Source organism: Chiloscyllium punctatum, chromosome 22 (genome assembly GCF_047496795.1).
Source record: "Chiloscyllium punctatum isolate Juve2018m chromosome 22, sChiPun1.3, whole genome shotgun sequence".
In the NCBI taxonomy this organism is placed as follows: Eukaryota; Metazoa; Chordata; class Chondrichthyes; order Orectolobiformes; family Hemiscylliidae; genus Chiloscyllium; species Chiloscyllium punctatum.
This window is the reverse complement of record NC_092760.1, coordinates 65,579,382-65,602,199: the sequence shown is the minus strand read 5'-3', so window position 1 is coordinate 65,602,199 and position 22,818 is coordinate 65,579,382. Positions and strand designations below refer to the sequence as shown.

General features: G+C 41.8%; 1 protein-coding gene across 4 annotated transcripts in view; it reads left to right on the top strand.

Annotated features, from left to right (window-relative positions):
• The window catches only part of kiaa1549la (KIAA1549-like a), a 258,786-nt gene that overhangs the window by 165,769 nt on the left and 70,199 nt on the right, over positions 1-22,818 (top strand). For all 4 annotated transcript variants that reach the window (XM_072592550.1, XM_072592549.1, XM_072592552.1 and 1 more), the window contains one exon: positions 12,907-13,094. In XM_072592550.1, coding sequence (XP_072448651.1) covers positions 12,907-13,094 — 188 coding nt within the window. The remainder of the gene's footprint in view (positions 1-12,906; positions 13,095-22,818) is intronic.

Below are 22,818 nucleotides of genomic sequence, written 5' to 3'. Positions count from 1 at the left end.
ATGTAAAAAGCAACAGCAGAATAGAAGAAAGGCAGGGATGGTGGCACAGTGGTTAGCACTGCTGCCTCACAGCGCCAGAGACCTGGGTTCAATTCTTGCCTCAGGCGACTCTCTGTGTGGAGTTTGCACATTCTCCCCGTGTCTGCGTGGGTTTCCTCCGGGTGTTCTGGTTAGGTGAATTGGCCATGTTAAATTGCCCGTAGTGTTAGGGGCAGGGGTAAATGTAGGGAAATGGGTCTGGGTGGGTTGCACTTCAGCGAGTCAGTGTGGACTTGTTGGGCCGAAGGGCCTGTTTCCACACTGTAAGTAATCTAAATCTAAGGAAACATGGCAAAGAGAAGATTTCTGCAACACGCGAAGGTGATGCAGATGAATGCTGAACTCTCGGAACGTGAACCACTTTGACGGCCATGAAGTTGTAGGAGAATCCCTACTAACCCAAAGCATCAGGCCATACCTCCCTCATTCCAAATGACTCTGTTGCAGCTATTCATCTCTGCAATAGATGAGAACAGGAATTAAGATATAAAGTTCTAAATCATGGTGTGAAGGCCAGAGGGCTGTAAAGAGTGATGAGATGCTGTTTAAGAAGTTCGAGATAGAGATTAACAGCAAAGACTTGCACCGTCCAGCACATTTTACACAGTGAAGTCCCCTAACCCTTTTTGAGAACAATAACAAGTAAAAACAAATGACACCAAGGCCCATTAGGAGATATAAGGACAGATGATTAAAAACTTGATCAAAGAGGTAAGTTTCAATGAAACTCCTTAGCAGGAGAAAGACGTGAAGAGATTCAAAGAGGGAATTTCCTAAAAGGGTAACTGCCAATAATGGAAAGATTAAAATTAGTGATTCTCACAAGGTCTGAATTGAAAGAGCATGGAGGTCTGAGAGAGCTGTGGATCTGCAAGTATTGCAGAGACGGTAAGGGGATAAGGCCACGAAGGGATATGAAAACAAGAATGAGAATATTGCTTCATTCGTGCCAATATGAACTAAAGAACACAATAGTGATGGGTGACAGGAATTAATGTGAGTTATGACACAGGCAGCCAAGATATAGATGGTCAATGGGAGACCAGCCAGGGGAGCATTGGAATTGTGGAGTCTAGAGACAACAAAGGCATTCATGAGGTTTCTGTCGTAGATGAGCTGAGGCAGAGGCAGACTCAAGCAATGTTATGGAAATGAAAATACAGTATCATAATGATGACACAGATATGTGCTCAGCAACTCATTGTAGGTTCAAATATCATAACAACATGTTTATGAGTGCTCCAGTTTCACCTCAGCCAGTTGCCATTGAGAGAGAAATTCATCCCTAGTCAGGCATTATTGTTAAATTCCAGTATGTTAATTAATTGACCTTGTATTGTATTGCAAATTCAGTCTCTTGCCACCGCTTGTATCTGTTACCAGACTTGGACTTCATTAATAGTACTGAGTGTGGGTAGTTTAGAGTCAGTAATTTACTGCCTGCTACCTTTGTGAAAGGGTTGCACTTTAAGCAACTGACTGCCAAATAAGTATAAAATTCCTGGAGTAAACATCTGATGAGGTCACTAAAACTTTTCAGCCAACCCACACAATAATGATCTTGGTTTTTGTCTGCTATTTTTCATTTGCTTTGGTCAAATGTTATTTTATCATGAAAGGCCTAGAAAAAAAGGATTGCTTGCACTTATACAGAAACTTACACATTCTCAGGTGACCTGAAGTATTTTGCAGGCATTAGGTTAATATTTTAAATATAATCACTGCCATTAATCAAAAATCTCAGCACAAGCTCACATGATTAATGTTGTGTAGACAGTATGATATAAACTGATGTTCTATAAATGTGTATGTGTACATGTGTATACATATATTTATTTAATATTGGTTTGAGGTTTAATGTGGGGTTTCTGTATGTCTGAAGTTAATAGTTAACTTGTAAGTATTTCTGTAGCGATGGTGATTTCTTTTACAACAGTATTTGAGCCCTGGCTTTGGAATTCATTTATTTTTTGAGAACATTGGTAGCGTTGTTTTGAGCAAGCAAGGTAAACAAGCACCAGTTTAGAAGCTCAGGAGAGTTTGTTTTTTAAGCTTCATGGGAATACCCATGGCTTACGGAGCTTTATATTTTGAGTGTTGAGCAGCCTGGTGAAGTCCTTCAATGAGGGTGCTTATACAGAGCAGTGTGCCCAAGAAGGAAGGATTTTGAATCGAGATTACCTAAGAGTAAAGCATTACTGTTAATCCTATTCCAGAAGTATTGTGATAAAATCCTGAAGTGAGTACTTAAAGCTGATTAATATTTAAGTTCAGGTGTATAAAGGTTCCAGAAATAAACAATCTGGATTTTCAGTTGATAAGTTAAAATTACAAATGACTTAAGCCTATTAAGCTGTTAGAAACAATGACTATAGTGTTAAAACTGAATGCAAGGTATTATTGAGTACTCTACTATACCACAGTATCTGTTTTGGGTCATACAGAAAAGCTGTTGTCAATTCTTTAAGTCTATAAGATTATTTTGGGATTAATGGATTAATTCTACTTTGTGTTAAACATCTTTGAATTTGTGATACAAGTAAATAGTTTAGTTTATTCTATTTTACCTTCATTTCTGTTGTTAGTGAGCTTCTGTTTTGTGGTTAAAGCAAAATCTTCAGCATTGTGTGCTTATGCTTCAGTGAGCGATCATTAAATTAAAATTTTTAAAAAACTGTGATCTATCACAGTAGATTTTAGTCTGGTGTCTGACTTGTTCAATAAGAACTTTAACTGGGATATAACAGCAAAGTGGTAACAATCAGATGTTCTGTTTTTAGTGATGTTGATTGAAAAATGGGTCACTAGAGATGCTCCACACTTTTCTTTGAAATAAGGCTGTGGCACCTTAGGTGAAGTTGGTGAGGCAAGTAGAATAACTGTTAGAATGTGCAACTAGACTTAGAGGTATGGTGGGAGTTGAATTCCTAAACCATTCGATTCAGAGATGAGAGTGCTATCCACTTGATGTTGGCTGACATTTTGATAGCGAGTGATGATGGAAGAAAGTGCTTCCAAACAGACAGATCTTGTTTGCTGATAATAACAATGAGGTGTATCCATATATAATTATTTTGAATGAATCGCGAGTTCAGTCTGCATGAAAATGGATTTGGATCTTTCTGGTTGGTGAAAAATGCCCTCAGGATCAACTGTGGTGGGAAGTTTCAGTCTATTAATTTTCCTCACATGGTTAACATCTAATAGAGGCAGTGACTAAACTAGTTGTAAATAAATGGGCAAAAAAAAAGTGACCATGGCATTTCACCTGGCTTGAATGCGTTTTTTTAAAAAAATCCCCAAAAGTGAAAAAGCATGAAAAAAAAATGCATAGCTTTGATAACAAAATATCACTTGTTTTCAAGCTGTGTGTTGTTTAGACACGAGGAGCAGAATGGATGGGGTTAGTTTTATAGGAGAAAGTGAGGACTGCAGATGCTGGAGATCAGAGTTGAGAGTGCAGTGCTGGAAAAGCACAGCCAGTCAGGCAGTATCCGAGGAGTAGGAGCATTGACGTTTCGGGTATAGCCCCTTCATCCTGATGAAGGGGTTAGTTTTATGCATAAGTGAGACTTTCATATGGATAAAAACATGCTTTGTTACTGTAATCAATTGTACATATGTAGCATCTTTATAATGTAGTCTAACCTCCTAATGTGCTTCATGCTTGGGCGGCACGGTGGCTCAGTGGTTAGCACTGCTGCCTCACAGTGCCAGCGTCCAAGGTTCAATTCCCACTTTGGGCGACTGTCTGTGTGGAGTTTGCACATTCTCCCTATGTCTGCGTGGATTTCCTTCGGGGGTGCTCCTCCCACAATCCAAAGATATGCTGGTCTGGTGAATTGGCCATGCTAAATTGCCCATAGTGTTAGTGTAGTAGTCAGGGGTAAATATAAGATAGGGGAATGGGTCTGGGTGGACTACTGTTCAGAGGGTCAGTGTGGACTTGTTGGGCTGAAGGACCTGTTTCCATACTCTCAATTGAATGTCTGTGTTAATAACCAAATCTGGCATTGAACCATGTACCGAGATATTTGAACATTTGACCAAAGGATTGGTCCAAGAAGTTGATTTTGAGAAGTATCTTGTAAAAGGAGAGAGGTAAAGGTCGTTAGGGAAGGAATTCCATGTCTTGGGATTAGCCTTGCTGAAAGCACAACTGCCAGTGATAAAGTGATGAAAAGCCTAACAGACCAGAATTGGAGAATCATGTGACAAAACCTCACTTTACAAGTCCAGCTAGAGTCTTTGCCCAAATTTATTTTGCGAAAAATGATAAGTGAGATAATTGAAAATGAATTTCAACAAGACACCCGTAACAGAGTTGTTCTTAGTGTTGTCTGGTACATTTTAAACAAGTTGCAGACAATTCCAACCAGAATGTTATGAATGAATTTGCCCAGGTGTCCTACAATATCAAAGTGGTCAAATCAATACAAACACAAACAGGTACCAATACAAAGCAGTCCCAACTTTATTAGGAACAAAGTTACAATGATCTTTAATACTAAACGAATTGTTAATACTGAGTCTCCTGTAGATTTATGTGTTCGCTCTCTCAATGGCTGTGTCTCTGGCTCTGCGAAGCTGCTTTCCTCCTCTCTGTCTGCATGGTCAGCTGGTCTCTGCCTTTTGCCATGCTGGCCCCATCAGAAGGCCTCAATGGATTCCAAGAGCCCTTCCAAGAGAGACATTTGCAGGTGAACTCTGTCTTTCTAGCTTTTAGATAAAGTTAAAAAAATCACACAACACCAGGTTGGACTATAGCCTGGTATTGTATGATTTTTAACTTTGTCCATCCCAGTCCAACACCGACACCTCCAATCATGACTAAGTTTCAGATAGTTTTCTGGAACTTTCTATAGTTTTGGCCAATCAGGGAGCTACAGTTAATAGTTTTAAACAAGAGTCAATGACTTAGATGGCATGATACAACAGTTTCTTTGTGTCGCAAGACCTGGTGCCTTTCTGTCTGGGCCGTTCCTTGTTTAGTGGATAAGTTGGTTGGATGGGGTGGGCGTAGGGGGATGGTGAGGTGGCATGGTTCTGTGCAGACTAAACCTATTGCCTTTTACATTATGTTAATATCATTAGCACCTGGCTGCTGTGTTGCACTATGCCCAATGTGTGGGTTTTGTGATTTCAGAATTTCGTGTGGCCAATGTACCCAGCATCCCTTGCTGTTTGGCCAAGCTGGCAATCTATCTATGTTTTAGCAGCTAGGAGGCTGCTACATTTAGTGTTGGAAACTCGAGTTGAAATGTGAACATCCCTGTTCACTTCTAGACTTTGGCTTTACTGTGTAGCACATCTTAAAGATGAAGAATGTGGGGAATGATAGATGGCATTGATCGTGGGAAAAGAAGTAAATATCACCGAAGGAGATGGTGAGGATGAGCAGAAAAGGAAGAAATGCCAAGACTAACAGGAGAATAACATTTACACTGAGCCTTCGTACGCTGGTAATGTTGGAAAAATGGCATAAGTACCACTAAATGACCCCAATTGGGGCATTACTTATATAAATCGATTGTCCAATTGCTGTGTCTACCCCATTGAACCTCTGAATCCTGTACATTTCAATAAGGTCACTTTTCATGCTTACAAATTCCAGAGACTAGAGCAATTGATGGCCAGCTGGAGTATGTAGTTACGCTCTAATATGGCTATCTTTACTGTCAAAAATTAGATATTTCCATACTAGCCTATTAAATGGAGAGGCTCATATTTGTGTTCCATGAAATATTGGGTATAAAGCGAGCTGTTCTCAATCAATAGAATTAAGCGTCTCTGCCCTGCAGTGGCAAATGATTTCAGAATCTCCATCAGCGTGATGTATTTTGCAATCACTGAAATACTACTGAATAATGCATTTTTAATATAAAAATTGGAAAGAAAAACACATTCCGTGTAATTACAAGGGAAAATACTTTGCATGCCATGGCAGTGACTTGTAGCACTACTGTTTAATGGCCTTCATATTTCATGTTAACCTATTTTTCCCTTATTCCAATGTTTAGATACTTGTAAATCATTTTAGTGATGAATCAAATGGCACCAAATATTCTTCTATCAAATAGTCAGTAATGTTTTAGTAGCTTTGAGAAAGAGCATGGATTTCTGTAGCGTCGTTTGAAAACTCTGGAGGTCCCGAAGTGCTTTACAATCAATGAAGTACTTTACTTTGAAGTTGTAAACATGGTTTCCTCTCATTTCTCGAGCCACTTTCCACACAGCAAAGCCTCTAAGGCAGAAATGATCCGATTACTTATTCATTTTTACCGATGTTATTGAAGAATAAATATTGGCAGAAAATCAGGGAGAACTCTCCTGTTCTACCAATAGTGCAAGTGTGCAGATTTGAGTTTAATGCCTCACCTGCAAGCTAACCTTAAAGGGACAAAGGTTTATTTGACTGATTCCTACAAGCAGTGATTGTATCCAATGAGTAGATAATGCTCAGAGGTTTAGAGGAATGGGAGTTAAGCCTATTGTATATGTATACTGTATATACTGTAACAATTCTGAGGTTTTAGCAAGGAAAATGCTGAGTAGCTCTGTTTCCCTTGACTGGAGACCCCATATCATAGGGCCAGAGTTATAACAGAAGAGATCAGTCATTTAGGAAAATGATGAGGATACAGTTCTTCCATTGGATGAATGTGAACCTTTGGAATTCTCTAGCTCAGGAAGTTGTAAATGTTCAATCACTTAGTGTATTCACAGGAGAGATTGTTAGATTTTTGGACTTGTGGGTGAATCAGGGATCTATGGATCCCATGAGAAAGTGGAGTTGAAGCAGAATTTTAGCTACAATCTTATTCAATGTAGAAGAATTTGGTGGGGGAAAGGGCGGGAAGTGGGGGTGGGGGGTGCGGGGGGGCTGCTGAATGATGCACTCCCAGTCAGTGACGACCATGTCCCATAAATGAAAAGTAAAAATCAGGTGCTGCCTTCAATTTTGTCTCAGCCACAGACTTTAAAATCAAACATTGTAAGCTCAAGTTTTATTAATCATTATAACCTACATTTGTCACCTCGGTGACCTATTTAAAAATGCTCAAGCACCATCAGTCACATGTTCATAAGGCAACCAGGGTTTGTCCAGAGGGGGTTGGGTAATTAGTGAATCCTAGCATTGATCAGGAGTAACTGATTTAAAATTCACCAATCCATTCTACATTTGTCTGACGTTGCTTCAGAAAGAGTAACTTGCTGGGTCATTATTAACTAATTCTGCCTTTCAGCTGCAGTAGCCAATTACAATGGCATATGCAGTAATGTTTTGTTGACTAAAAAACTGCCCAGTTATAAGTGAGTGAATGAATCACGTGAGTAGACATCTTTGTCTATCTCAATCCAAGTTTAACAACATAAGCATTACCTCATTCAAAACAAATGTGAACAGCAGTGTTAAAATGGTAGAGAGTGGAATTTCATAAGAATTTTTTTTAATATTTAATTTTTGCTCAATGTTGTGATCAATTTAAGTGATGAGAACTTTCACTCTTATGGCGTTAACCTTGTTGTAAACATCCCTGAAAAAGTTTCTCATTGTTGAAAAAGGTGCAACATGGTTTTAATAGTGTATATATTTCATGATTACTGTGAAAAATTGTCATGTGTTTTGTGTCAGACAGCTTGTGATTTCATAAAGTCTGTTACTATCTATCTTTCTGTTTACTAGGTTTCTGACCATCTGCAATCTTTGAAATAGTGCCCTGTGTATCCAAGTCATGATCATTCATATATATGAAAAAGCTGGTCCTATTACAGACCCCCAGGGAGCACCACTGCATACTTCCCTCTAGTTTGAGAAACACCCATTAATCTCAGCTTTCTGCTTTGAGGCACATAATAAATTTTGTCCCCTCATCACCAGTGTTCCATTAGGTAGATAGATTTTAATTTTGTTAACCAGTTATCATGTGGTACTTTATCAAACATGTCTGTACATGCGGTATAAATAAGACTAGGAGAAAGTGAGGACTGCAGATGCTGGAGATCAGAGTCAAGAGTGTGGTGATGGAAAAGCATAGCAGGTCAGACAGCATCCAAGGAGCAGGAGAATCGACATTTCGGACATAAGCCCTACATCAGGAATGAGGCTTGTGGGGCTGAGAGATAAATGGGAGGGGGATGGGGTTGTGGGGAGAGAGGGAGGAAGGAAGCTGAGAAAGCGATAGGTAGATGGGGAGGGAGAAGGTGATGGGTCGGAGAAGAGGATGGAGCAGATAGATGGGAAAGGTGATGGACAGGTCAGGAGGGCGGTGCTGAGTTGGAGGCTTGGGACTGGGATAATGTTGGGGATGGGAAATGAGGAAACTGTTCAAATTCACATTGATCTTGTGTGGTTGCAGGGTCTGAAGGCAGAATATGAGATGTTCTTCCGCTAAGCATCAGGTGGTTAGGTTGTGGCGATGGAGGAGGTCCAGGACCTATACGTCCTTCATCGAGTGGGAGGGGGAGTTGAAGTGTTCAGCCACAGGGAGGTGGGTTTGGTTGGTGCGGGTTTCCCAGAGATGTTCTCTGAAACAATTTGCAAGTAGGAGTTCTGTCTCCCGATGTAGAGGAGACCACATCAGGTGCAATAGATACAATAGATGACATTGATGAAGGTACAAGTAAGTTTCTGTCGGATGTGGAAGGATTGTTTGGGGCCTTGGATGGAAGTAAGGGGATTCAGATTTTGCACTTCCTGCAGTGGCAGGAGAAGGGAGTAGGGTGTGGGCTGGTGGGGTGGGGTGGGGTGGGGGGGCGTTGATCTGACGAGGGAGTTGCAGAGAGAATGGTTTCTCTGGAACGCTGCTAGGGATGGGGAGGGATATATGCTTCTCGTTGGGGGGTCCATTTGTAGGTGGCAGAAGTGGTGGAGGATGATGCGATGTATGTGAAGGTTGGTGAGGGGGAAGGTGAGGACTGTGGGGAGGGAGGGAGTTCTGTCCTTGTTGCATTGGGAGGGGTGGGTTCAAGGCCAGTGGTGCAGGAAGTGGAGGAGATATGCTGGAGGGCATTGTCAACCACGTGGGAAAGGAACTTACGATCTTGGAAGCAGGACGCCATCTGGGATATTCTAAGGTGGAGTTGGTCATCCTGGGAACAGATGAGTGGAGGAATTGGGAATAAGAGGTGGCATTTTTACAGGAGGTAGGGTGGGAGGAGGTGTACTCTAGGTAGCTGTGGGAATCGGTGGGCTTGTAGTAGGTGTCTGTGGTTAGTTGGTTGCCGGAGATTGGAGATGGAGAGGTCCAGGAAAGGGAGGAAGATGTCTGAGATGGTCCAGGTGAATTAGAGGTGAAAGATGTTGAAGTGGATGAACTGTTCAACCTCCTCATGAGAGCACAAGGTAGTGCCAACGCAGCGGAAGAATAGGTAGGGGGTAGTGCTGGTGTAACTGTGGAAAATGGACTGTTCCACATACCCAACAAAGAGGCAGGCATAGCTGGGCCCCATGCGGGTACCCATGGCTACCCCTTTGGTTTGGAGGAAGTGGGAGGATTGGAAGGAGAAGTTTTTGAGGGTGAAGATCAGTTCAGCCAGGCAGATGAGGATGTCAGTGGAAGGGTACTGGTTGGGATGGCATGAGAGGAAGAAACAGAGGGCTTGGAGGCCTTCTTTGTATTGGATTAATGTGTACGGGGACTAGATGTCCATGGTGAAGATGAGGCGTTGGGGGCCGAGTTTATAGGATTTCACCAAGGAATGCTTTTATGATGTGCCTGTAATAAATCGATAGCAATAACTATTTATTAATCCATTAATTACCAAATGTATCTTTAGTTTGCCCAGCAATTATCTCTGAAAATCTCGCTGTGCCCAATGTTTAGCTAAAGGTCCTGTAGTTGCCAAGTTTATTCTTCCACCGTTTTTAAACAGGAGTGTGACATTGACATTTCTACACTCTTGAGGCACCAAGTCTAAGGAGGATTGGAAAGTTGTGACCACAGCATTGCAATTTCACGCCTTACTTCCCTCTGTAACCTTGGGTGTAGTCTATTTTGAGCAGGTAACCTTGAAAGCTGCTAACCATTTGAGTACCTGAGCATCTGTTTTTATCCTATCCAAGGTCATGACACCATCTTCCATTATTGCTATATTGGCGGCATTCCCTTCTCTGGTGAAGATAGGTGCAAAGCACTGAGTTAGTACCTCAGCCAAGGCCTCCATGAAGATGTCCTCTTTTGACTTCTGGCCCACCTCACCATTTCTTTGGCCAGCCTTTGACATTTAAATATTATAAAAAGATCTTTTGGATTCCCTTCACTGATCTAATCCAGTTCTCTCTTTTTGCCTCTCTACTCACCTTCTTAGATCTCCCCTGCATTTTCCAGGAGGAAAGTTTCTTTACGTGGTGATATTCCACTATATGATAGCTGATTGAAATCCCCCGGAGATTTCAACCTGCGTGGTCTATGCAGACTCCTTTTAATTATATACAGAGGGAAGCCACTTGGGTAGTGGCTCACAGCTCTGCCTGCTCTCCTAGGATTTGACATTTCCTGTGTAACAACCCTTGAAGTGACAGTACAGGAACAAATTTACCCCCTTGCACCTTATATTTAGCTTGATTCTTGACTGTATTCTAAACTCTTGTTTGTTATAAAGCTCAGTTTCCTATGTTGTGTTTCATATTCTGAACACTCGCTGAGTGAAGAAGCATGTACAGAATTTGTAATTGGATTTGATGATCTTATATTTATAAAGGCATAGTTCTATATAGTTTATGTATCTTTGTGAATTTTGCCACCATCCATAACAATTTTTCTAATCTCCTTCATCTTAGTTTCTGGCAGATGATGCCAGGCTACATATGAGGAACTAATATGTCTGTTATTTGATTATACTAGAGATTTCCTGTAGTATTCTTTCTGATTATTATCAGGGTGTTTGTTCTGATGCATGGGAATAAATCACTGACTTCAAGCAAGACAACAAGATAAGATAATAAGATAAGAGGACATGAGGTATCATTTCTATAATTTGGAATGTTGCTGGCAACCAATTTGAAAAGGAGATACTGTTCAGCTTTGTTGAGTGTATTGACAAACATTATTGGATGCTGTTGATATCATAGAATATTTAGCATTCAATCAACATCACTAAAACTGATGACCTAGTCATTAATTACATTGCTGTTTGTGGAACTTGTGTACGTCTTGGCTGTTGTGTTGGCTTTACAGCAGTGACCATACTTCAAAAGTGTGAATATAAAGTATTTTGGAATGTCCAGAGGACTCTGCAAGTGTATGCTCACAATTGCTCAAAGTGAGCTCTTCTGAGATTTGTATCAGTATCAGTAGAGCTGAATCATACTGTAAGTTCCTGTTGCTATGAATTGCGTGATATTCCTGATTTTGAGTGCAAAATGCAAGCAGAGATTTCAGTCTCCAACAATGAGCTCCCTTCTCTCTATGAGCATGAAAATAAACTTACATCAGAAATCTACATATATGAAAGTTAGCACAAGTTGAAAGGCTAGTCATAATTTCTAGAGATCTGTGATGGTTTTGAAGTATGAGGCTTGGGAAGCCTCAAGACTGATTTTCCATTCAATCACTGTTCTGTCAAGCCAGGATCAATACTTATGTTCCTTGGATGTTTGTGTTCCTGTTGAGAAACCTTATTCAGGAACCAAAGGCTCTTGAGAAAAGTGCACAACCTTTGAGCTGTCCATAACAGCCTGTAGATATGTAGGAATATAGTTTTCATGTTAATGTGTAAGTTACCAGAGGCAGAACACTCTAGAGAAAAGCATTCAAATCTCTCATGGTCGCTAGTAGAATTAAACTTTTTTCTCAAACATTGAACATAACACAATACAAGTAGTCCTTCTATAACTTGATGATTGCGTTCTTGTGCAATCCTACATTATAGAAAAATCATGCTTTAGAAACAGTGCATAAGTTGTTGCCGTTGTTGTCACGTTACAGCCAACACACGTTTTAAAAGTTTGCGCTTTAGAAACAGTGCCCTCGATTTGTCAGTCGTGTTACAGCGAATTCATCTAACGAAACACGTGTTGTAGCAGAATGACCTGTCATGGCAACCATGAAGCGATCAGTCAGACCTCTCTGTCTGGTTCACTAATATTCTGAAGGGAAAGAAATCTGCTTTCATTGCCAGTTCTGACTGACATATGATTCCCACACGCTCTGTGCACTGCTTCATTCTTCCCTGAAAAGGACCAGAAGGCCACTCAGTTCTCCACATTCCTTGTAGCAGTTCAGCAGAGTGCCCGCAACCATCTTCTCAGGGACAATTCACCAGCAATGCTTAAATCCAAATTAATTAATTAGTTTAAAGGAAAAAAAAGGTTGTATGAAGCCTGGAATGGCCAGATTGGAATTAGAAGAGATAGAATGGGCTGTTTAACTTCAATAAGTTCTTCCCTGTTAGTAGGCATGTGGAACCGGCAAAATAAGTTTTGTTTTCTCTTAATACGATGGATGAATTTTAGCAAAACTCATACATACAGCTATCTTAAAGCTTCACAAACATACTTAAGGTTCCCACAACTGTATGAAAAATGAGCAAAAGAAGGTTTTACATCGTACCCTTTAGAAAAGATGAACGTTTTGGAAAAATGCATAGACCAGCTCGCAAAAGATGCCGAAAGGTTTGGAACAGTTTGTGACCATAAGTAGAAGCAGGAGTTTGTGGAACAGCCCATCAAGACTGCACCACCTTTCAGTATTACCATGGTTGAATCTTGACCTCAACTCCACTTTCCTTCCATTCCTCCTACCTCTCAATTTCTTTAGAGTCCCTTCATAATAGAAAAGTAGTGTTCTAAGAGAAGATTATTCTTCTGTTTTGAGTATTAATTCTGTTTTTTTTTTGTTGTTTTAAATGGATTTTGCTGTCTAGCCAGTCCAGGGGTTTGATTATGCCAAACAGCACATTGGTCAACATGGAGGAGAGGATGAAGTCACCATTACTCAAGAGACTGTAGTCTTGCCACTGCCTGGCCGAGATGCACTCATATCTCAAGAACGAGAAAGCTCCCAGGATGGAGTTAACATCAAATCACTCAAAACTATTGATATACGGAGAAGGTAAGCATTTTAATTAGTTGCAAAATGCTGCAACATGGTTTATTAACCAAAGGAACGTGTCAGATCACATTATAACAACATAATTTTATTAATATATCAAGCTTTTATGATCAGATATGCATTTACTTAGTTGGTCAGAAACTTACTGTTAGCAAGTGTGAACGCAGTTGTTACATGCGTGGTCAGCTTATGCACAATCAAAATTTTGCGTCTTTCATTTTCTGTTGAATATGTGCAAGAATGTATTCAATATAGCAATGGAAATTGCAGCCACAATTGGCAGAATATTTTAAGTGTGTGGACATGGGACCAGGAGAAATCCAAAAGGTAATTGCTGGGTCAACAGTCCAACAAACTGAGATCTGAAAGTGATCTCACTGGAGATGGGTGGTGCAATGGAAATAGTTGCCCAAACAGCAGGGCTGGCCACTTTATTTGTGGCAATCAACTGGCTGGATATGACCAAATTGGGGACACAGTTGAGGTCTGATGGACAGACAAAGGGCAAAGCCTGGCAGGACAGTGGAGTTAATCTTAGATAACTTAGGGCCAAAGAAACCTCCTTTGTGAATGATCATCCTGTAACTGCAATATTCTCTATTCCCCAAACAACAATGGCCTAGCGGTTGAGCGTAAAAGAATTAAAGCCTCCCTCTATTTTTTGGCACAGATTACATTTTGTGCCTTCCTCCCCTTCTCCAGTCTCCTTTCAGCAGCACCTGCTGTCCAATCTATAAGAGTTGTGTACGTTTGTTTTGTTGCAAACCTTATTGACAAGTAATTGGGATAATATAAAGGTTTTGGCATAGTGATTACAGCCTAGTAATATGAACTGATGACGTAGAGCCTTTCGTTCAAATCTTGCCATGGTAGCTGAAAGTTTGAATTAACTTTGGAGTGAACTATGTAGCCCCTTATGCACACACCTCATTCAATGTGATTTAAGGCAGATAATCTGCCTCATTTTTATTTCTCCATTTCCTTTTATCTCACAATTCCTGGAGTGACCAAACATATGTTCATCTCAACCTTAAATATATTCAGTGATGAAACATCTCCAACTCTGTGGGATAGAGAAACAAACTAGTCTCAGGAATGGTGACCATGAAACTTTGTAAGAATCCCTCTGGTTCACTAATATCATATACGGCAGGAAATCTGCTGACCTCACTTAGACTGGCCTACTTCAATTGTAGATCCACAGCATGTGTTTGACTCTGAATTGCTTTCTCAAACAGGTATACGTGATTTAGTGGTGGTTTGGACTGGGGTGGACAGAGTTAAAAAGCACAACCATTGTCCAACAGGTTTATTTGGAGGCACTAGCTTTCAAAGCACTGCTTCTTCATCAGGTGGTTTTGGAGCAGAATCATACAACATAGAATTTATAGCAAAAGGATTACAGTGTCATGGAATGTAATATTAAACAAATTTAGCTTGTGTCTTTCATCTTTTAGAATGATCATGTTAGTTTCAGTTCCTTCATATGTAAATCCCAGAACGTTTTTTTGAAGTTACATTCTCAAGATAGCTTTTAACAATAGGTGCCATCTCAGCCCAGATAGTGCATTGAAAGTGTGAAGTTAAAGTCTATCTGTGTCCCAATGTTAGGTCAGACTGATTCTATTTCAAAAGTGGGATTTACAGAATCTTACATGGATTTATGCAATTTTTGATCAAAATAAAGTGTAATTCTGCAAGTACAAATTCACCCCACAAATTTATCTGCATGTGTGTGTATGTGCAGGGAAGACCGAGTGAGTCAGTGCAGTGGGTGTGTCTGTAGGGGTGTGAGTGTCTGTGAGAGTGTGTGTATATGTGTAAGTGTAACAAGGTGTAAGTCTGTGAGATGGCGGGGGGTATATGTGTGAGCGTGTAAGAGAGAGCTTGTGTATGAGAGAGGGTCTTTGTGGATATGTGGGTTGGTAGGGGGGTGTGTGCGGGTGTATAGTGTAATCCGGTCACCTGTAGTGCAACATGAACCCAAAAGTCCCAGTTGAGGCCATCCCCATGGATGCCAAACTTGGTTTTCAGTATGACGTTCGGTTGTGATATAGTTAGAAATTCCATTATGGTCAAGATCAAAACTCCGACCACCTTCTCAAGGATAAGTTTGAAGGGAGGATAAATACTAGTCTAGCAATGGTGTCTGTAGCTCACAAATGGGTACCTGACAGCTGATCCTGTCAGTTTTCAATGGGTGGGTTAGGTTATATTTGTAGCAGTGAGTCTACTGGTTTCCCATGCCTTACACCTCACCCTGTCCCCACCCTGCTCACCACCCACTGCTTTACTTTGTACTTTGGTTGTCAGGATATTGTCTCTGTGTAGTGAAACTCTGCTGAATAGAGAGATCAGAAAGTGTCAGCATTTAATTATTGTCGAAGGAGTGCACTCAGAGGGTTGGGGCAGTACATTTAGCTGCATCTTTCAAATTGGATAAAGCTTTGAGGGAGAAAATATTGCTGAAATGCGAAAGAGAGAGGAACTTAGAGGTGCGGTATAGGACTCATTGATTTATTCTTCGGAGGAGTTAGCATTGACTTGTTGACCAAATAGCCACCTCCTATTGAGTACTTGTCTATGATTCAATAATTATGATTCCTGCAACTACATATAAGAGCTTGCAGTGCCTAATCCTGAAATAATTAAGTCTCTTGTGAGACTCTTTCAGCTCATAGCTATGTGTTTTGGGTAGAGGCTGATACATTTTGCAGTACTGACTGCTTTCTTTTGATCCTGAGTTCTCTCGCATTGCAGAGCCAAGAGTATTTCACACAAAACTTGTGCTTTTCATCCTTGGTTATTTTTCTATCCATATGTGTTGCTGCAACAACGTCAGTGTAGAATCTTCTCATCTGTTCATACACTGATTTCCCACACTTTCCAATCCGTTTGTCTCGGTGTCTCAGCTGTGACAATGCTCTATATCAACAACATTTGCATTTCGTATTAAGTCTGTATGTTCATGGTTATTCCTTTAATTTGCTTATAAATAAGGATGGAAAAAGGCAGACAAAGACAAGTTGGGTTATCAAGCTGCTCCAGTACCAATATGGTACAACTTCCACAAATTATCAACCCTCTCCCTGTCCCCCTTTCCTCCAATATGTTTCCTGTGCAGTTGTACAATCTCCCAGAGGGAAGCAGAGTTCAATTTTGAAAGTAATTTATGCAAGGAATCGGGGGGATAATTCCACTCAGGTTTCAAGAGGCTATGAAGATGCTAGTTCTCTCAGCTTCTCTTTGGTGGTCTCGCCCCAAGGGGCTGCCAAAGCTATCGCATAATTTTGTTCTGCTGTAGAACCTCACAGACTGAACAAACCAGGAATGAGATAAAGCACAATGGCATCCCCAATTTTGCATAAGGTTGGGCTGGGCCAACATATAAGATGCTTGTCTCTAAACCTGGAGATTGTGGACCCAAGTCCCACTTCAGGAACTGAGCATAAAAATCAAGACTGGCAATCGGGTACGCTATTAAGAGGAGTGCTGATTGTTGACTTTCAGATGAGATGTAGGAAGTAGCCCTGATCTCAAACCCCACCCCCACTCCATGGCATGGGGCAATGACTATTTTTAAGAAGAGCAGGGACACTCTTTCAAGTGACCTGGCCAATGTTTATGTCTGCACCAGCGCTGCAATAACTTGTTATCCAGTTATTATCCCTTCGTTGTTTGTGGCAGCTTGTTGTGTGCAAATTGGTCACCGCATTTCCTACATAACAACAGGGACTGCAATTAATTATCTGTAAAGCGTTTTGGGATGTCAGCAGTCATGAAAAGCACTGCAAATATGCAAGTCCTTGTGTAGATTTGTGATCTTCTGAAAGATTCTTAGGATTTTGATAATAATGACCTTTGACCTTCAGTAAGGAAAAATGCCAGTCGGCCTTAGGAGCTCATTCTGCTCTGAAATGAAAGTTTGCAATGGTTCTGAGCTCACTGCACATGGTATTCTCTGCTACTCTGTGAAATGAATTCATTCCTCACATCTCACTATCCCTGTGTTTCTGAAACTTGTACTTAGAAGCTTTGATCCTTTTAATTGAGAGAGCTCAATTAATCCATCCATTTGGACTGAGTCTTAACTGGCCAGTAGTTCATAGCGTCTTCAAATGGTATACCCAATATGCTACACCCAAATTTATGTTATATTGTAAATTCCTCTGATCGGGTCAGCACCTTATGCCTGAGAATCTCGTTGTCTGTGTCAGAATGTAAAAACCAACATGGCACAGTGGCTCAGTGGTTCGCATTGCTGCCTCAGAGTCAGGACCCAGTTTCAATTCCAGCCTCTGGTGACTGTCTGTGTGGAATTTGCACATTCTCCCTGTGTTTGCATGGGTTTCCTCTGGATGCTCCGGTTTTCTCCCAATCCAAAGATGTGCAGGTTAGATGGATTGGCCATGGTAAATTGTCCATAGCATCTAGGGATGTACAGGCTAGGTAGATTATCAGGGTTACAGGGATAAAGTAGGGGGCCTAGGTCTGGGTGGGATTTCTTCGGAGCATTGGTGTGGACCGAATGGCCTGTTTCCACACGGTAGGGATTCTATAAAAACAGATATTGGGCTCAGCAACCAGAGCCTGAAAATACAATGCATATATTTCTAATTAAAATCTGATGTGAAACCATCCTTTATACACTTGAGATACTGCATCCATTTTCTTGGAGCTATAGTGATTGTAAAAGGTCAGGTGTTTAGATCAGAGTGGTGCTGGAAAAGCACAGCAGGTCAGGCAGCATCTGAGGAGCAGGAAAATCGACATTTTGGGCAAAAGCCCTCCATCAGGAATAGAGGCAAGGAGCCTCCAGGATGGAGAGATAAATGGGGGGTGGGGAGCTGGGGAGAAGGTAGCAAAGAGTACAATAGGTGAATAGGGGTGGGAATGGAGGTGATAGGTCAGAGAGGAGGGTGGGGAAGGTAGCAAAGAGTACAGTAGGTGAATGGAGGTGATAGATCAGAGGGGAGGTTGGAGCAGATAGGTGGGACAGGAGATTGGCAGGTAGGACAGGTCATGAGGACAGTGCTGAGCTGGAAGTTTGGAACTGGGGTGAGGTGGGGGGAGGGGAAATAAGGAAACTGGTGAAGTCCACATTGATGCCCTGGGGTTGAAGTGTTCTGAGGCAGAAGATGAGGCGTTCTTCCTCTGGCGTCGAGTGGTGAGGGAGCGGTGGTGGAGGAGGCCCAGGACCTGCATGTCCTCGGCAGAGTGGGTGGAGGAGTTGAAATGTTGGGCTACGGGGCAGAGGGGTTGATTTCTGAGTGTGGCCCTCAGTTGAGGCAGGGCTGACTGTAGAGAGGTTAGGTGCTGGCGTATGGCTGCAAGTGTGGAGCGGAGGATCCTGAAGGAGAACTGTATCTGGTGGTTTTGAATCCATAGTCTGTACTGGTTGTCCTGTTCAGTTCCAAACTGTGTTGGGTTGAATGTAGTCTGGAGTTCATGTGGGATTCGTTGGTTACAGAGGCAGTCACTGAGGAAGCAAATGTGGCTGTGGTAGCGAGTCTGTTGAAGAGCTTCAGGGCAGAGGAGATGACCTGGGAGTTGCAGTGAGAGAGAGACTCACTGAGAGACTCACTGTGGAGAGAGGAGGAGAACTTCTTCAAGGTAGACATTCTTGCAAGAGGATTCACAGTAAGGTCAGCCAGGTGGACCTCATAGAATGAGTTCCCTGACTGGGGCTGTTTATCTGGTTCAATCAGGCTGATAGATATAAATGGGAGTGTCAGACATTGTGTTCACTCTGAGAGCTGGTTCTGAGGGAGGTGGATCAGTGTCAAGGCCTCTCCACGTGTGAATAAAGGTTGACAAGGAGACAGGATACTGCCTGTGTGGAGTAATTTCAGGAGCAATCACCCAAGATCAGTCAAGCTTGCATGAAGTAACAGAGAATCTTAAGCAGCTGGTTTAAAGTTAATAATATGTGACCCTGCCCATACAACTGCCCATGCCATCATTTAGTAGGAAATCCATTGAGCATTTCTATTAACTGAGAGATTCTGTGTTCTCTCTAGCTAGGTGTGCAGTGTATAATATGAAGATACTTGGAGGTGCAAATAAGTCTTTCCCAATTTCCCTGTGTGATCATTCTAAAGTCGAGAGGTCATTAAATGAACAATGCCTTCAGCATTCCTGACTTTGTATCCCATGAGAATGAGAAGCTGAGTGAGCTCCACCATTTAATAATCAATTGCCTCACCGTAGGAAACTATTTTAAAGGCCTGCACATGTGATGCTCTGATTGACAGTGATGAGGGTGCTCAGGCGTCATGCGCTGAGGGTCAGTACTTGGAGAAGCAGGAACTGGGACGCTCCTATCTGTCAGAGTTCCCTGTGCTGATTGCACCAGGGTGGCCTCACAGTGCCAGAGACCCAGGTTCGATTCCAGCCTCGGGTGACTGTCTGTGTGGAATTTGCACATTCTCCCCGTGTCTGCGTGGGTTTCCTCTGGATGCTCCAGTTTCCTCCCACAATCCAAAGACGTACAGATTAGGGTGAATTGGCCATGCTAAGTTGCCCATAGTGTTCAGGGATGTGTAGGTTAGGTGCATTAGTCAGGGGAAATGCAGAGTAATAGGGTAGGAGAATGGGCCTGGGTGAATTACTCTTCGGAGGGTCGTGTGGACTTGTTGGGCCAAATGGCCTGTTTCCACACTGTAGGGATTCTATGTTTAGTGAACTGTAAATAGAGGAGTCTGTGCAATAGATGAATTTGACCATGTTGCAGGGTTTGAAGCATATAAAGGGTTGCAATCCTCATATACGTCATCTACAGCAGAAGTGTGTGCAGGAGCATTGCACATGCCTTGTCCAGAATTAATGGTGCTTCATGTAGTTTAGGCCAGTCAGTTCAACACTATATATGGACTACCTGATTTGAGTTTCAGACTGGACAGGTCAGTTGCTGAGGGCACTCAGAGGTGGCTGGAGGAGATACCAAATATCCTCTGGAGGCAGCTTCCCTCAAGGCAAAGAAGCACCTTCCAAGTCTCGTGGATCTTCCCGAAGCATATGAGGTAGCCACACAGCTCTTGGAGCACCTTCCTGTTTCACAGCCTCCTGAGCATCTGTGGAAGAGGGCTTGCTGACAAGGGCTGTCTCTGCTAGTGATGTTGGTGAGCAGTCAGAGCAAATGCCTCCAGTCAGGATCCCCGCCCCCCGCCAAGATCAGAATGGCGAACATAGTCATCACAGGCGAAAAGGCAGAGGTGCAAGCTTTGGGTTCCGATGTCTTCCAAAATAACAAGGCAAGAACAATACAGCAAAATCCAAGGTGGGCACTGTGTCAGTCACATCAGTAGTGATCACGGTAGTCTTATGTAAGTGTTTCCTGTTATTCCTCAGCAGGATTTTCTCTGTAGGTAAACTCATTCTTCATTTTGGTATGCATGAGTTATCAAACTTGGCACTGTACATTAGGAAAAGTGTGTAAGTTAACTATTAATTTCTCACTTCTTCATTTATCCCCTTTGTTTGACCATGTCATTGAAGCATGCAACAGAGCCATGAGCATGTATGATACTCCACAAGTAAATGTGGACCCCTGAGCCCAGCCTGATTTGGTCCAGACAATGGAGCTCATTTTAACCTGGCTGTAGGACTGCTCACTGAGGGTTTGCAGAGTTTTTGTAAAGCTTTTGTGATTCTGTGGCACTTGCAGAGGGGTGAGGAGTCAGCTCCTCTAAGGATAGTCCTTGTATACAAGAATCCATCCATCCTGGGAGCGTGGGTTGGAAGAGGTGCGGGAAGGTTGACATTTAAAGAATAAGGAGCTATAGCAGCTTCCAGTCAGTAGTTCTTCCTGTTGTTACAAACCAGGATCACATTGAGGGAGTGAATCCGTGAATAATAAAAATTGTTATGGTGCAGAAGGACTCACTGTCTTTACCAGCTCTCCCATGGGCTTTATGATTTCAGTGCCCATAACTCTGAACATTATTTAGATTTAAAGAATCGTCCCGTGTTCTTTGAATATCTCAACTGAACCTGCTTCCACCACACTTCCTGACAGGGCATTCAGAAACCTCAACAACTCGCAATGTTAAAAGAAGTTTTCTCACCTTCCATTTGCTTTATTTGACAATTACGTTAAAGCTGTGCACTCTCTCTCGTTTTTGATCCTTTTATGAGTGAGAATTATTTCTGTCAATACATTCTGTACAGATCCTTCATGATCTTGGTAATGTCTATCAAATCTACTCTAAACCTTCTCTTCAAGGTAAACACTCTTAATTTCTTCAATCTATTTTCACAACTAAAGATTCTAATTATTGTAATCATTCTTGTAAACCTCTTAATACACTCTCTCCAATGTGTTCCCGTCTTTCCAGTCAGTAGTTCTTCCTGTTGTTACAAACCAGCATCACATTGAGGGAGTGAAACCTCCAATGTGTTGTGCCCAAACCTGTGCATGATGTCAGCTAAGGTCTAACTAGTGATGGATGCAGGTACAATTACAGCTTATCCAAAGACATTTAGATAAGTACATGAGTAAGAAATGTTTAGAGGGATATGGGCCAAGCGCAGGCAGGTGAGACCCATTTAGTTTGAGCATATGGTCAGCATGGACTGGTTGGATTGCAGGGTCTGTTTCTGTGTTGTATGATTCTGTGACTCTAATGTTTATATTGTTTCAGCAACACCTCCCTGCTTTTGTACTCTGTGGTAGGCCGTAGTTTTGTTGAAGAATCTCTCTGTTTAGTCAGTGGGTGGCCTGATTACAACATGAGTACAGTCAATAATTCCCAGGATTTGGTGAAATTCAGTGATTGTAGCAAAATTAAGTATCCTCTAAACTTTATTTGCGTCCACCACACAAGCAAGCAACGTTATAGCATTCAATCCATTTCAGTGGTAAGACCAGCAGTGAGATAGTTACTTTCATGAAAAGGTGCAGAAAAGATTTACAAGGATGTTGTCAGGAGATGCTGAATATACTGAGCCTATTTTCCCTGGAATTTTGGATGCTGAGGGGTGACTTTATGCAGGTTTATCAAATCATGAGGCGTGTGAATGGGGTAATTAGCCAAGATCTTCTTCCCACAGTAGGGGAGTCCAACACTAGAGGTTTAAGGTGAGAGGGGAAGGATATAAAAGGGACCTAAGCAGCAACTTTTTCATGCGTGTATGCAATGGGCTGCCAGAGGAAGTGGTAGAGGCAGGTACAATTACAACATTTAAAAGGTACATGAATAGGAAGGGTTGAAGAGGGATGTGGGCCAAATGCTAGCAAATAGGACTAGATTAATTAGGATATCTGGTTGGCATGGATAAGTTGGACCGAAGGGTCTGTTTCTGTGATGTACAAGTCTGACTCTACTGGCAGTGACACAACTTGCTTCGCAAATTTGAAGTTTCATGTTTGACTGTGTATCTGTTTCTCCTTTGCCGTTGTCATGCTGTTGAAGGATAAATAATGGTAAACCCCCCATTAACCTCACCATGATTTTGACAGCAAGGCTGGAATAATAATCCTCTGTCTTGATAGCATTACCAGAGAGGCTGATGTTTATTTTGGATTATTTTTCCCCAGTGGATAAAAGGCATTTTAAAAGCACTTTTTTTTTAAAAACACCAATAATATATTTCCCTAAACCAGCAGCAGCTGTGAATTTTTTATATTCCATTGCCGGTCGGTCAATTTTCTCCGATTTCCCACAGTTTCTGCCAAGATTCTTGAAATGAAGGTTGCTGCAAAACATGATCATCAGGAATGCTG